Genomic DNA, 17,419 nt, shown 5'->3' with positions numbered 1-17,419 from the left:
GTGAATACACTTGATGTAAAGGAAGTGCCCTAGGACCAAATCTATCAATCATGAGGGTAAGTTTGTGCAAAAGGAGTAAACTCAGAGCATAGAAAAAACCCAGGAACAACAACAACATTGCCCTGTCACCTCCATGAGCTGCTTTCTTTAAAAAACATTTACACACCAAAATATCAAGTCCTAGAAGTCTGCAAAAAAACTCAGAGAAATTGATTTTCAGTTTTATCTTTTAAATTTAGACCTGCCGTGTGCAGTGTTAAAGTGCTAGTTCACCCCAGAATTCAAGTCATTAAGTGAGATTATGCTTGTGGTTCCCAAAATAAATGCATCCCACAATTGAATCCTTGTTTTTATAACATTTGCCTTGCCTAAAATCTATGGATTTCATAACTGGGAAACATAATTTTAGAACCAAGCCGAGGATTTGTTTAATATGAGCAGCGAGACTGACGCAATATATAATAATAATAACAATAATAATAAATTATAATATATATATATATATATATATATATATATATATATATATATATATATATATATATATATATATATATATATATATATTAGGGCTGTCAATAGATTAAAAAAATTAATCTAGATTAATCGCATGATTTCATGAGTTAACTGCGATTAATCGCAAATTAATCGCACATTTTTATCCATTCTAAATTTACCCTAATTTAACACTTTTCAGGTTTTTAATATTCAAATCATATATACATATATAGATGCTTTATGCAAATGTATGTTAACAACAGCCTGTTTACATTTTAACAGAATCACCAGCCATTGTTTTGTATATGAATTTTCCTTTCAGAAGATTTTTCTTTCTCCATTTTTGTTTGCTGCTGCATCATTTGTGACCTGTGCTGGCAAGTTGAGTCGGAATGAGCAAATTTAAAAAAAAATAGTTGTTCATATTTTGACATTCTCTATTAAAACATAGAACAATGCATGATTTGTTGAAATATAACAAAATATGACAGAACTACACGTGTTTGAAGTTGAAAGAGTCAAATTACCACAAAAATGTCCACATCCATACATTATATTACCACATCAATACCTTAAAATCACTGGTAAAACTAATAGATTTAGCACACACAAAGCAAAAACATCATCAATGTATGTTCAACTTTTTTTCCTTTTGTTTGATTGACATTGAGACAGACTGCTTAAAATCTAAGTGATCTAATATAATGTTACACATCAGATAGTTTTACCCAACAGTTAACCAAACATTTACTTAAAACATAACAGATTATAGAGCCTACCTGCGTGAATTCTTATCAAAACAGATATTTGTAAAACTGTAATTTTGTGTAGATGTCTATATATCCGGGTCGCGCACTTGCGCGTCTGTGTGCACGCGCTTCAGATATCAGTCAGTCAGCGTGAGGGGATCGCTTTTGAGTCTTGTCGCTCTTAATAACTCTTTAACATTAATCAGGTACCGAACTTTATCTCTCTTAATGACTATTTTAACATCAAGCAAGTCCTGCAGTCTATTTTATAAGTCATGCACAAAAGCGAAACCAAAATGAATTGAGACGCATTTTTGTATTAGATTATGCATTAGGAGGACGGTAACGTTACACCTCTCAGACGTATAAATAAAGATCATATCAGATGTCCAACGAGCATTTAGAGCATTGGATTTGGTAGACGATTTGCTTAATGTTCTTGTTTCTATAAAAACCTTTTACTCATTAAGAGAGAGTCACATTTGCCTGCGTCTCTGCTCATTCAACTATGGGCTGGACCAAGGGTCAAACAGAAATTGCGCGTTGCGTTAATCTCCGTTAATAAAATTAGTGGCGTTAAAATGAATTTGCGTTAACGCGTAATTAACGCGTTTATTTTGACAGCCCTAATATATATATATTTATATATATATATTTATATATAATATATTTATATATATATATATATATATATAATGAATATATATATGAATAAATATATATATATATGAATAAATAAATAAATAAATAATTAGACTAATTAGTCGAATTATTTAGAAAAAATAAGCAGCTCTAGTTGAAATTAACATTAAGTGAAATCAAACTTAATGCTTCTAATCTCAAAATTAGATTGAGACTTTACCATACAATTTTCAATTAATTTTAAACAAATACCAACACGCTTTCTATCTATAAATAAAACATTAGAAAGTAAATTACTTACCTGAATTTCATATACATGAGCAATGTGGAACTGAACTGTGGAAACAAAAGAGAGGAATCAGTACTGCACATCTATTTCTAATAAAATTAATGCATGAAAATTTAATATAAGGTAAAAATCCTTTGTCTTCACTGTTTCGGCATGAGCATTAAAAAGCATATGGGTGTACAGACACACGCAGAGAAGAATATTAGCTTGCCCTTAGTGCACTTCAAGCATGTCATTACTGCCAGTGTGCAGGGCAACACACTGCTGAATCCCATCATCCAGTTACCTTGACAACTGGAGTCTCGGGCAGGGTTGAAATTGCAAAAAGAGGAGAAAAATCATATTGAGGATATACTAAGCTGACCTTTTTCCCTTGAAATCCTCTCTGTTAAGGAAACAACACTTCCTATCTGAATTCACTACTAAAGACCCTCTTATAACTAAACATAAAATTAATATAATGATCTGATTAAATGTCATTGACTGTATGGGCGGCACTTACTTTCAGCCTTAGACAAAGTGCAGCGTGTGGAATCAATCAAAGCCAGCTGGAAATGCTACAAGAAAAAAGAGCAAGGATGAATTTAATTACACATAGATAATACCATTCAATATATCATATATAATTCTCAGTACAGCATTGTTTGAATTGACCTTTTGTAAATCATGCCCAAGCCACACCAACATATAATCTAGATAGTAGCCAAACCAAGATAGTATAGTGTATCGACGATCGTCAGACATATAGCCAATAGCAGGCTTTCATGACGATAGTTGGGGATTGCGCATTGCGTGCTTTTCCTCGCATGAGACGGTTTGTGGGTTTCACTTTGCGCGAGAGAGCTTGTAACACGGCTGAACTTAATGCGCGTGTCTTATGCTGTGTGGTTACACCAGCCGTGATAGAGGCGTCAAGCGCGAGTGATTTCAATGTTAGGTCAATGTGAGGACGAGTTGACGCACGTCTGGAGGTCTCGAATGAGGCGTTTAGCGCGACCCGGTAGACGCCGTTCCCTGTCATACGCGTGTCTAGTTTGCGCGAATTGAGCGTCTGCCACGGTATGCGCGAATGGTGCTTTTTGCGTTTGATGCAAATTTGCGGCTGAGACCCGAGTTGAAGAATTTGAACTTTGGAGGATTTTCACGCCGCGTTAACCAATCAGGAGCCTGCTTGCTGCTGTGGCAAGCAGCCCCGCCCGGAGTCACTCATTTAACATGAAGGAATGCTAGATATTGTCCGTGAGCAGTCAACCGGAGCTATACGACAGGAATAAAAAAAGGACCTCGCTTGGAAGAGTGTCAGTGAGGACATCGGAAAACCTGGTAAGTTTCATTTCACTTTTGAGTCACGTGACGTTTATCGACCCGCAGCATTCCCACCTTTTTTTGTACTATTTTCCCCCTATAGTAAGGTGACCAAATGCAAACCGGTAACTTTCTCGATAAATCAACATCAGCCATCTTGCAAACAGACAACCGCATAGCACTTGCCCCTCCCACAAGAAGCAGATTTTGCCTCTGACAAACGTCAAATGCTTGCTTTTTCCGCGCGTCTACCTCGATCTAGACGCGCGGAAAAAGCAAGCATTTGACGTGCGTCAGAGGCAAAATCTGCAAAAAATGCATTCAAACTGTTCAATCGGCAAACTAGGCGCAGTAGACGCGATTTTGACGCCTCAAACGCGGCTGGTGTAAACGCAGCATTAGACTCTTGCTAAGACCTAAATGCGCGAGGCATAGACTGCATCTAGGGTTAAAATCAGTGGGTGTGTTGTTCCCGCTCCCTGTCACGCCTGGTCTTTTTCACGCTCGGAATAATGGCGTCAGTTTTAAGGTTGCGGTCATGACAGTGTTGCCCTTGCTTCTTTTTGTCCATCAATCAAGTGACTTGTCATAAAGGAGTACAAAAATTAACAAATAAATAAATGAGTAAACTACTGACTATTCAATCCTATATGTGAAAAAACATGTGCCACATATTTTACCAAACCCTAAAACCCTTTAGCCTGAAGATACCTGGAGGAAATCCATCCACCTGCATAGCAACAACTGAGGAACGTGGCTGTGCATTACAATGCCCTGTTCACCAGCACACACAGACCCTCAAAGACATAAAAATGGACTGGGGGACTTATGATATAGCCACTTTCCATTATAACACAATTAAAAGATATTCAAGTATCAAATTAGCACTTAACACAGATACCACACTCATAATTGTGATTGCTCCACAGACAGTCTGTAATGAAGTGAGGGTGTTGCTATGAACAAGCAGTCAATGTCAAACATAAAATAATCTGATCACTGGCATCAAAGCATTTCACCTGCAACAAACAAGAATTACACATTTTCTAACAAAAAAATGAATTACTGACCATAGCAAGTGCTGAGATGGTCTCCCATGACCAACTGTGCCTCCTCCATGCTCTCTCTTTCTCTATGGCTCTCAACTGGCAAGTAGATAATGCAGCAGGATTACCAGTGTCTCCCTCTCTTTCTCTCTCTCTCTCTCTCTCTCTCTCTAACACTGATTACTATTCAAGAGAGAGCAATGCCAGCAGCTGAGAGATGACACGCTGTGCTCTCTCACTTGATACCTTCTAGGCATTTTTCATTGCGCACACACAAACCATACGCCTACCGCTTGCTTTCTTCCTCTCTGCAGAATATCAAGAGAGAGGGCCGGGAAGACGACGTGAAAGGGAAATTAGAAGAGGTATCAGAGCATCATACTAACACACTTTCTTTGTCTAACGTTTCGACCTGCAGCAGTTCTCCATCTCTAACAGTTACCTTGTTTCTGACACAAGGGTGAAATAAGGTCAGGATGCAGTTAGCAACGCACAAGGATGAACAATCAGGATTTTTGCTCTGGCCTTGTTGGATTCAGTTCAAGCTCAGATTTTTCCCCACCATTCTTTTTTTTTTATAACACCAAGTGATTAATGAAATCAGCAACAAAACTAGTAACCTTGTTATTTTATCCAAATTCTTATGTTTCATCATCAGAATAGTATGTGCGCACTGTATGTGCACCCCTGATTTTTTGTAGCCACGCATACTTTGTACGTGCAAACTATGCTTTGCAAGGCAGTGCATTCAACCATGCGACTGACAAACCAAACCTACACCCCAGTATTAAGGGATAACGTACAGCCAGCCAATTGCCGACAGGGTGATCGGGATCCGATCATAAAAGATGATTATGATAACGGTCATAGAATATCTTGAATCAACTAAAAGAGTAACTTGTCCCCTGGTCAGATCCTGACTCCACCCACTGGCAATATTTGAAAAAAGCAAGAAAAGTGGGCAGACCCCAACGGAGATAGAGGGGACGAACTGAGCTTGAACCTGCTTACGTCACGCCGTACCGCTTACGCTACATAGTACGACAACATCCAATAGGAAAATTCAACTGCAGTAGCCACCGTTCAACCTGAAGAGAGCAGCACTGAGATGTTTTTACGTCCCATTCTTACAGATCTTAACTAAAAAAAGTTGGTTTAGGGTTTAGTTACTCTTTAAATATAGCTATGATGAAAAACCACTAGGCAAAAAAAGTAATCCTTTTAGGGACAGATTTACTAAACGGGGTAAGTTAGTGCAAATTATCCTAAATAAGCGCAGATGAGAGTAGGGCTGCAACTAACGATTATTTTAATAATCGATTAATCTGTCAATTATTATTTTTTGATCAATCTTTTTTTTTAAACAATGGATATAGTTTGTTTAAAAACAGCTGAGTTTTGTGCGTGTGTTTGATGCGCTGGATTCACTGAAAACTCCCAACCGATAAGATTTAACTGACAGAAAAGACAGCTGATCGAGTTTATCATGACTTGAGGAAAGGTTAGAATTAGTGTTTACCACACACACCCGTTCTCTCCATCTATGCTGTATGCCCGGGCACGTGTTTTGTAGTAACTGTGTAACAGTTAACAGTGTATTGTCTCATTTTTCTGAATTTGCACCGAATTCAAGTAAAAAAAGCACTGCTGTTTGTTTTCAGAGTGCCTGCTTTATTCCCGTAAGAGGGACACAGAGAGCCGGTGTGTAATCAGCTGGCTGGCAACAGGCCCCTGATGCCCCTTCCCCACTAGGCGGACGATGTGCTGCATGTAAAGGTTAAGCCACGTATTATTGCTCAGCCGTTCACTTGCTTTGTAGAGCAAGACATGCATTTACACATCTTGGAAAATGGCATGGAGCAGAAATTCTGATATTTCTGATATTATTTTGGGACTCTTTGGACAGAGCGAACACAGGTATACGCAGCCACTTTTTGTAGAAGTTTATTCTGGCCAAGAAAAGACTATGACTGATAGATGAAACAACTAGGGCTGGGTATTGGCAAGGGCCTCCCGATACGATACGTATCACGATACAATGCAATGTGTTGCATGTTGCGATACACTGCAATGCATTTTCTTTTTTTTATCAAAAATGTAAAAATTAGAGCTGAACACCTGCAGCTCTTTGAAAGCTGCAGGTGTTTTTAAATTTTCTGCCCTTTTCTCACTCCCTCTAACTTCTGAGACATTGGCCGAATGGCCGTACATGGCAGACAACTGGACAGTGACAACTCCAGCAGCGGCAGAGGAGGTCGTTTGACGCACACAGAGCGATTTGATGTTCTTTACAATATCGATAGTAGAGATCGAAATATCGATACACTATCGATACAGCTTTTTGCACAGCCCTAGAAACAACCACAGTTGTGATGAACAGGGTCAGGCAAAATCTGAAATCTTACATGAAGCTGAAGGATTAAAAAAGGTTATGCTCCATGATTTCTTGTTTCTAGGTTCAGATTTAAATACAGGTGCTAGACAATCAGACAGCTTCTGCAGCAGAAGTGGCAATTTCAATCAACTATTACAATCTCAGTAAAACAAACAGATGCTGTGCGTGCACATAATATGTCAGCATTTATATAGCTGCAGAACACATCACGCTGACACAAGTGTGGGTTTAACAACATTTTACAATGGCTTGAAACATAATTTCGACTTAAAATTCAGATGGATATTCTATATTTTGTAATGTGCAAATGGCAAAGCACTACACATGGCATTCTGTCAAAAAGACAGGAAACTTTACCTACTTTAAGTAACATTTATTAGGCTTAAAAAGTTGGTCATTTCTATTATTTTCTGAATAAAAATCAGGTCTTGTGGTCTAAACAGAAACTTTAAATGACACAAATAAGCAGTGGGGTAGGACAGAAATTTGACCAAAAACCAGGAAGTCAGTAGGCTTCAGCAAATCCTCTCTGTAGAGTTTCTTTTTCTACCTTATTAGGCAGTTTAGCGCAGATGGCTGCTCAGCATGCACATACGCTCACACTAAAAGAGCATGTAGCACTGTAAAAATCACTCGTTCTCATGCCCTTGATGGCTTCAGCAAGAGCAGAGAGACACTTTCTCGAGAGATAAAAATCACAGATAAGCTAACTTTAGACGCTGCGCAAAAAAACAACAAGTTCAGGACTTTACATACCTCAACTTGTCTTTAAGAGATGTTGGTGCATGCATGCACAGATTTAAAAAAATTAGTTTTGGTTTTTAATGTAGAATGAACCGTTTTCACTCATAATCCTTGTCGTAAAAAACTGTAAAAAAAATTCAGCTTGAATTTTAAACAACTAGGTTTTGCAAGTCAATTACTATTTTAGGTTTTTGGCTTTAAAAAAGTAAGTTAAACAATTTCAACTTGAATGTATAAGTTAAAGTAACACAAAATCAGGGTTTCCCGCAACATATTTCAGTTAAGGCGGCCCGCCTAAGCTTGGAAACCCTACCGCCTTAACTAGGTCATAAAAAAAGATTGCTGTACAAAAGGCCGTCAAGTGCATCTCGGAGAATAGCGCGTACACGCAACACCGTGAGCGGGGACGTGCGCCACCCGGCCTAAATGAGAAAAAAGACGTGGTCCGGACCGTCACTGTCTGGAGGTAACTAGCCAGTTGATAAAACATCTCCGAGTATAGCGCAGGAACGCTTCACACTGCGAGCGTGCAAGGGCACCACACAACCGAAATGAGATAAGACGTGGTCCATCATGTCTGGAGGATAGCCAGTTAATAAAACGCATGTCCGTGAAAACTGTAAGTGGACTTATGTTTTGGGGTTATTTAAGCCTGTTACTGTATTAGTCTATAGTTCTTGCGAATTTAAAGTACGTTTTTTTAAGATTTTGTTGTTTGAGCAACCTGCTAGGGTTTCGTGCCTGTTGATTAGATATAAATAAAGTGAGCAAAAGCGCTCAACAATTATGGGCGTTATTTACATGCTACAGTAGTTACACTCTTTTAAGATAATGTAATTAATAGTGGGAGATAATCAGTTTTACCATTTTTGCGCTATCTATCATCGTTCGCCAAACGTTCAACAACATCTGCTTTAGTTTGTGTTTATTAACCATTTAGTTTCACTTCATCACACAGCTATTCCCATTAGAGGTAAAAACATTTAATTCATAAATAATCTAGTATGTGTTAATTTTTGTCATAGTTTCTTCAAAATTAAGTATTATTTGAGTGTTTTAAAAAGAAATATTTTATTTATTTTATTAAAATATTTTAATTTTCATCATGACGCATACACCACGCCCATTTGATTGCCACGCCCTCAGCACCCCCACCCGCCCAACCCTACCACCTTAACTAACAAATTTTCTGTGGGAAACCCTGATAAAACTGTGTGTTGATTTTACAAAAATGCTTCATATTTTTTACAGGGCAGGAGAAAATGGTAGTACCATCCCTGACCTATAATCTGCAGCAAACACCAACAATCTGACAACCACTGGTGTAGTAATACGCACTCAATCAGAAGGGCAGTGTCTTGTATTCAGATATTCAACCTTATTATCAACCTCGTGGCAACCAGTTTGTTATATCTAAAATTACAAGCATGTATTTGAAATGCAAGACTTGGAGAACTTTACCAGGCTGGGCATGATTTAACATCTAACGAACATCCAAATGTCTCAATGTTCCCATCCCATAGAAAGATAGAGAGACCAGTAACACACATACCTTGAGGCTTGACTGGTAATCTGTGTTGACTTTAAACATGAGGCCGAGTCGCAGATGGATCTCCTTGGCTCTTGAGAAGCTGGGGTCAATGTAAAGCACCTCCTGAAATGCCTTTATCGCCCTGTGGAAGAAAAAGGAGACCTTAGGTAAGAGATCACCTATATTTAATAACACACATAGAGATTAAATCATAAGTAGATAATAAACAATTAGCACAAAGAAATTAAAATCAACATATATTACGATAAACATATATTATGATGTGAACATTAAGCAACAAGACACATGGTGCTTACAAAGAAGAAAAACTCTTAGTAGTAAACGCATTATTGCCATAAAAACACATAGGAATCACTTGGGCTTAAAGACGGGGTGCATGATCTCTGAAAGCCAATACTGACATTTAAAATCACCTTAACAAACACGACCCCTACTCCAATAGAATCTGGACCTTCTTTTTATAGACCCACATATACGCAACAATGTCGGTTAGTAGACACACCCTTACTGCTGATTGGCTACAAGTGTGTTTTGGTACTCGCCCCGACTCCTTTTTCCAAAGTGCTTTTTTTTTTCAAAAATCATGCACCTCACCTTTAACCCTGTAGTAAGGGGCGGTTCACATTTTGCGCCTAAACCGTGCGAAAAACGTGACCGTGCCGCATCCACTCATTCTTTCCAAGCGGCATTTTGAATTAATTCAGTATTTCTGGCTACATTCAAAATAATGTATTTCCGTGCACAATAGACGCGAAGTGTGAAAGCCCCTAACACGTCAGTATTATTGTGGGCATGGATGATTGTATTTAGATTTGATACAGAGCACCATACACACAGCAAACTATTAAACATGATCTTCCCCCTCTGACAGACAGATTGCAACACGTGGTCTGCACACAGCAGTGGGTTTTGCTTGCTTTAGTGTCACAGGCAAACACAATGAGGTTTTTTTTTAAAGCCACAGCCCACTGAACTCAATAACCCTCTCTGCACAGCACAGCAATGTGTAAGGGCTCCATGCAAAGCTTTATTAGAATTTCTTTCTCGTAATTAAATTACTCTCACATCGGGGTGCAGCTATACAAGACGACAGGGAATCTATAAGATCACAAAATATGCAAGAGTTCATTAGACCAATTACCAGGGCGGGTGGCATCAGAACAAACAAAACAACTGATTTGTTTGAAGTGTTTTTGAACTCAGTTTAATGAAACAGAACTGCCCCCATCCGATATTTACATGGCATGAGAGTTCTTTTATGCACAACACGGAACACAACGCAGAAACACTCATGTATCCAAAATATTAATTATGTCAAAACGGCATATAAACAAATAACTAATGGAGGTAAATATTAAAAACATCAAACAGCCAAATTAAGCAGTATCTGTGCAAAGTCCTTTATTTTGGTTGTGCTGAACTCTTTAAACCTTACAGCCAATGCAGAATGTAAAAGACCAGATTAATAAATATAACCACAGCTCGATTTTAAGGATATAAAAAATATACTAACTTTATTCCAGAACATTTTGTATGGTTAAACAATTATGGCACACACACAATATTTAAACAGCCAATTTTGAATCAAAATGACTGGCTTAGATGTGAGTAAAAACGCTTGAGACCGATAAAGTTTCCAATATAAATATTCAAATAACAATATCATCATAAAATGAATCAAAATGTTCAAAATGTTATGTGCCATTTTTGTTTTGTGCTACAACACACATACAAGAGTATTTAACATTGACAGGACAGGTCTTCGTAAAAGATAAAAATCCATATGCTGATATACAAAAACTACATGTTAGTGCACATTTCAGTGTCCAACATACACAAGAAAACCTGTTTGCAAACAGTAACCGTTTTTGCAATAAAGCTTGCCACTGTTTCTAGTACAAAAATACATTTCACTTGCACAGCACTGCAGGTAAAAAGTATTAAATAAAAATGAGCCAAATGAAAGCAAACCCATCTGGCCAATAGGAGCACAGAACTACCATGCATTTTAGTCAATAAATCTCTCAAGACAGGGCACATTCGCAACACTGAGTGGGAAAGTGAAAGTGAGCAAAAAAGGCAAGCTGGGTTATTTTAGTCTCTTGCTCTATGGCCCTGTTTATTCCTGGTATTAAGATGCGCTTTGGTCGATCAGATCACAAGTGGACAAAGAAGACACATTCCCATTCACAACTGGTGTTTAAATTTGTCCACTTTCAACCGCTTCCGTCCTGATTACGTTGAGGTCTATAGGCGAGTCGTTAAAATGTGAGTGGGAGAATGACAGGTTTAAGTTGATGCGCACTAATTTTATGTCACATTACGCATCGTGGTCTTAAGACTATTACTTATAAACTAAAAAGGCTGATCTCTACCTCTTTCAGTTTGGTTTCATTATGGAAGCATGTTCAAGTTGCGCGAGCGTTTTTCATCAATTTCTTCTATCAGGGAAAGCTCTTACATATACATGTACAAACTCCGTGCAGCATGTTCAGAAAGAGCACAAGCAGTGCTACTCTTACATAATATTAATGTGGGACACCTCAACCAGGTATTTTCATGATAATAAAAAATATTTACAATGATTATGTTTGACGATTGTTGCTTTTTCAAATGCATGTTATAAACGACTCAAACTAACAGTGATTTTAGATCGATATGGACTAACTGATCAAAAGCCATAGTACATGAAATAGCTGCGCATATTATCGGTTGAGCGATTCAGAAAAGTTTTCGGCCAGAGATCATTACCATGCGTACACACCGCCGCAGACCTGAGCTTCCAACGTTACCGGAAGTCATTTATTTACAATGGAAGCTGGCTTCTCTCAGCTGCAAGGAGCGTCAATCCATCGGCGTCGCGTTTTGGGCGTCTTGAGCGACCCGAGCATCATTCAGAAAGTTAAAAGAAGCTCAACTTTATGGTAATGAGCTATGACGCGGTTCAGTGACAAGCAGCGGCAAAACACCAGCAACCAATCGGAATATAGACGTTTCATCGGACGCACGTGATACATGTCTGGATCCGAACCTTACTTCCGGTTTCGTTTTTTTTAATGGTCTGACTAGTTGCTAAACTGATCTCCTGAACAAATGCCTCGTCGAAAAAAACAAATGTTTTGGTTTCCTAGGTATTCTATGTGTTGTTGTTTTGCTTGTTAATAAAAAATAACGTTTAAAACGTTTAGAGTACTGTGTTGTTATTTATTATTAGCGGAGTTTACAAGAAGTTACTTGCGTACAGCGACAGCCGCTTGTTTATGTTGTTACTGCTGAAACCGTCTATCTAGACGTTCTTCGCTGGCTGATTCCGGAGAAACATGTGATGTAAACTTTCGTTCCTATCAAAACATTAGTTCAGAGAACTCGCTGTTGCTGAGTTTTCTATTATATATGATATGACTTCATTTTCATATAGGGACCAGTTACAAAAGACCGAGCCATGGGATAAAATAGCTGGTATAGTTGGTGTCCCTGGTGAGTTTCTGAAGTGCGTGCTGATGATTTATAATATTTTAACTGATAGATACTCAAATGTGTCTGGGTCTTGCCAGTAGGACTGAACAGTTGTATCGTTTAAGCATCAATATCACGATGTATGAATCCATATAGTCACCTCGCAGGAAGAATAGGTAGCTATTGTAGTTGATACGTGATTTATGTTTTACAGTAACACAGATTTAACCAATTGCACAGATGCAGTAGATAATAATAATAATAGCGAATTAATTATTTTTTCCAGACCAAATGTGACCAAAACGATTATAAAAAAGCTGTCATTATAAACGGTTTAAAATGTCAATGTATTGGGGTGGGTTTTGTTACCTTTTTATGGTGACATAGACTTTAGAGCGGCCAAAGCTTCAACAAGCTTCCACGTACTTTTTGACAAGCGTCCTTGACCGAGCGGCCTGAGCTTCTTTGGAAGCTTAGGTCTGCGGCGGTGTGTACATACAGTTAGTGTATTTCGGCATTTATCGATGCATCCCTATGCGCACATAAACAAAACTGCGAGAAAGCATGTTAAGATTCTTACATGCCACGTGGAATCGGGGTAATGAGCAAAAAAAACCCTACCCGTTTATGGGCTTTCCCCAATAAAAGAAAAACGTTTTAAGTGTTTACATGACACCATGTTATCAGTTTAAGAAGCATAATCGGCGTAAGACTATGCCTGTAAACGCATTCTATGCTCTGGGTCAATTTGACAGTTTTGATTTTTAAGCTTTCGGGGAAAAAAAAAAAGTGTTAACTTGTGATTTTATTCTTAAAATTTCACAACTTTCTCATTTATGGCCATGAACATGCATGCAAATGTAGGATACACCTATATGTTTTAAAGTGTATGCAAATTTTTTTTTTAACAATTTTAATGTTAATTTGACCCTTTTTTTGTTCCAAGGCAGCTGTAAAGACACAAATTAAATACATTTATTGCGTATATGTTTTGCTACCCTGGAAAGGGAAAAGTAAGCTTTTCCTTACTATTTTCAGTACTGATAAATACTTATGACACAGAAAATCATTATATCATTTCTATTTTCAATGTATATGAAATACTATGTAATGCAGATGATTTAAGACCCACAGAAAACCCAGAGGTGAATATAGGTGATGCCAGTAATGCCCTACAAAACATGACACCAAAACAAGCAGCATTTGTATATAATGCAAGGCGACAGAAAGCACATGCTTGATGTGTGCACATGTCAACAACGATTTCATGAATTCATACAATGAGCCTCAAGAAAAAAGATGTTCCTGTTTAGGACAATGAGAGCTTAATATTCATTTCACAGCAATATTAAATTGTTTATTTAGGATGTTTTAAACATTCATATGTTAAAAAATTAAAATTGTTAAACGTTACAGTTTATTTTTAACATTTGTTAAAATGAACAAGTTAAAAATTGTGGTTAAATACAATTCTAAAAATCATACTTTTTAATATTTAGTGTTTGTAATGTGTGACCAATACTAAGCCTGTCGCGATATACGGTAAATCCATTAATCGCACGATAAATAAACTGAACGCGATCATTTTTTTCCCAGACGCGATATTTTAAATTTGCATGCTTGTTTGTTTTCCTCGTGTCTCTTTCTACCCAAGAGACTGGATGACCACTCCTGTGCAACCTCGTCAGTCATTTGTCAGTCACATGGTCTGTGTGGGGAGGGGGACTCCTGTGTAGCAGGAGAAAACACTAGTTTGAGAGTTGGAGAAAAAGATGGATTATGGCTGTTTACACTTGGCATTACCATGCGTTTTCATCGATCGGATCACAAGTGGATCACCACTTTCGACCATTTTCAACCACATTCAGAGGTAGTCGAAACCCCTTTCTATCGGATTGCATTTGTAGTGTAAACGCACACGTGGTTGAATGTGTTCGAGCGCGACTGCCTTCTCTCCACCCATTTATGTAATCTGAGGTACTGAGCACAATGATTTACGTCTTTTCTGACCTCTGGCGCGAACACACTATTTTTAGCCTTTCATTGATATATCTAAAGCGGCTGATCTCCGCAGTTTCATTTTGCAAGCGTGTTAAAGTTGTACGAACCTATTTCATCAATTGCGCTGAAAATTCAGAGAAAGCTCTAACATATACATGTACAAAACACTGTGCACCATGTTTACTTACAAAACAAGCAGTGGACTCTGACATAATATTAGTTCGCGTCCATATAAACTCATCATTATTCCCGCTGGCGTTTAAATGACAGCGCAGAGACTCGCCCACCGTCTCGACAGACCACCCCCTCATAGTATTCAGGACAGAAGCGGTTGAAAGTGGACAAAAGAGACTGATTTACATACCAGGTGTAAACGTAATGTGTGTGTCTCTCTTCCAGTTGTGATCCGATCGATGAAAACACATTTTAATACCAAGTGTAAACAGCCAAGTTTCAAAACCAAATGCTACAGCTGCAGTGTGGGAGTACTTCGGATTTAAACCTAATGACCGAGGTGAACCACTAAACCTGAACGAGTCAGTATGTCGTATTTGTGGTAAAACCACTTAAAAGCAGCAACACGACAAACGTGCATATGCACCTTAAACACAATCATCCGGTTATTTTGTTCATTTCTTGTTGATATTTAAAATGTCTTCCAGTTCCAGTATTACATATTGTTTAGAAAGAAAAGTTTATAGATCTTTGAAAAGGTGTACCTGCATTATTATAATGGTCCCGTAACAACAATATTACCGTCTATCGAGATAAATTCTGAGGCAATTTATCGTCTAGCAAAATATGTTATCGTGACAGGCCTAACCAATACTAATGCTAAAATGTTCCTGTTTATACCCAATTTCATATTGTAATATTTAGGGAATTGCATTGAATGCTCCATCAAAATCGCACAAAAATCACAATACAAGGGTTAAAACAACAGGTGTGAATGGAATCCGTCCACTTGTGAAACGATCAACCAAAATGCATCTATAAACAGGGTGTTGGGGACAAAAAAATTATTAAGTTCAGCCCTGTAAATCCTACTTGAAACATCTTCAATAGGTTCAAGACCATCAGGTTCAATAATATGTTCATCTCTACTGCATCACAGATGGCAACTACAGGATCTGTGAAATGCTTAAGGGGGTCTACAGGGTACTTACTACACCAAAATTAACATACAAGTTTTAAAATACAGTTTTTAACAGAACAAAAAAATTAAATATATGTGATCACATTATACTTATCCATGCCTGTGTATGATTATATGTGATACACTCGTGATACACACAAGGACACTAGGCAAGCTTGTGATGCAGCTACACACAAATAACCCATAAGAAGAATGTCAGTAATCAACAACCAGAAGTTCATCAGCAGCAATACAGTCCATATAAATCAATAAACACAACTGTAAGAAGTCACGGCATAACATTTTACCCAAGTAACAAAAATAAAGCATTTATTGCCTTTTTATTTTCTTTCATATGTAATTACTTGCTAAAATTGCATTGCTAATGCAATTATATCCATTAAATCCTGAAGCAATAAACCTACTTCAGTCACTTCTTTCTCCATGTTCAGCAGTAACACAGAACAAGTGCTTTTGTAAAGCATGACAGCCTTAAAAACAGTAAGCGTTATAGGGCTTAGCAAAGAGTCAGTTTTCAAACCACCACCAAGACATCTAATTTTTAATGTGCTCTTCCTCATGTTTTCCTTCTCAGGAAATGTGCAAGTAATTTTAAGTTTTGCTCTAGCAGAGAAAACATTTGTATGATGAGAAATAATTATTTATTTTCTGCCATGAATGTGTCAAGTTTTCATCATTTTGTCCATCTATACAGACAAAAGATCATTCTCAAAACATTATCAATGCACATCTTCACCACCATACACATTGAAACATCATTATCCTTCAAAATGAACAAAGTTAATGCAAAAATTCCCACTGCCTAAGCAAGCTAAGCATATCTAGAGAGCATGTCTGAGGCATACCCTTACAAAACCAATATGGTATGCCTACCTTCTCTGTCCAGAATGGGCATCTGAGGGGGTGCGCTGCACTGCCCTAAGACAAGGAAAGAGGGGACCTCCAGTAGTAAATATCAAAATATACCATCTGTACATGTATTTGCCAAGTCAATGCTGTTTTCCTAGGTAAACTCTTATGCTTTACATTAATATACATATTTTGAACACAAACATTATATCTAGTAGGGCGAAGAACTTCGTGGTAGCTTCATGATGTATGAATATGGGAGAAATATTATGCTTTTTATAATCTTAAAACTAGACCTCTAAATATAAGCAGTGCGCTAGGGCTACCAATTAAAATTAAGTCACAACCTCGAACTTCGATTTAAAAAAAAGAAATTGCCGATGCTCCCACACCCCCATGTCAGGTACCGGTCAGCTTGCAAAAAGCAGAAAAAACACACGTTGAGTGCTGCGAGTCAACCTCCTCTAACTTATCTAGCTACAGCCAGTCAAAAGATAACATGGCAGATGCAGGAGACACCACGCAAGCTGCTCTTTACATGGGAAACAAAAAAAACAGCACGCGCACAGCAGAACGGCGTCTGTGACAGGACTGGTCGTTATTGAAATGAGATACGTTAAAGTTTCACAGCAACCTATTTCAGTAGCTTAAGAGTTATGAAAACGGCATTCAAACATGACTTATTGGGGTATACTCTCACAATCTCGTCTGACGGTAATAAAAGCACGTTTTTAAGG

At 37.9% G+C, this 17,419-nt stretch overlaps 1 protein-coding gene across 7 annotated transcripts in view; it reads right to left on the bottom strand.

Annotated features, from left to right (window-relative positions):
* Window positions 1-17,419, bottom strand: part of kdm6a (lysine (K)-specific demethylase 6A) — a 61,604-nt gene that overhangs the window by 30,096 nt on the left and 14,089 nt on the right. For 2 of the 7 annotated variants that reach the window (XM_055215601.2, XM_055215604.2), the window contains exons 6-9: window positions 16,707-16,751; window positions 9,221-9,341; window positions 2,681-2,735; window positions 2,191-2,225 (exon numbers count right to left, since the gene is read on the bottom strand). In XM_055215601.2, the coding sequence (XP_055071576.2) occupies window positions 2,191-2,225; window positions 2,681-2,735; window positions 9,221-9,341; window positions 16,707-16,751 (256 nt within the window). The other 5 variants (XM_055215602.2, XM_055215605.2, XM_055215607.2 and 2 more) reach the window with 4 other exon arrangements.

Source organism: Misgurnus anguillicaudatus, chromosome 17 (assembly GCF_027580225.2).
Source record: "Misgurnus anguillicaudatus chromosome 17, ASM2758022v2, whole genome shotgun sequence".
Lineage (NCBI taxonomy): Eukaryota > Metazoa > Chordata > Actinopteri > Cypriniformes > Cobitidae > Misgurnus > Misgurnus anguillicaudatus.
The sequence above is the reverse complement of the archived record's forward strand: the minus strand, read 5'-3'. Positions and strand labels throughout refer to the sequence as shown.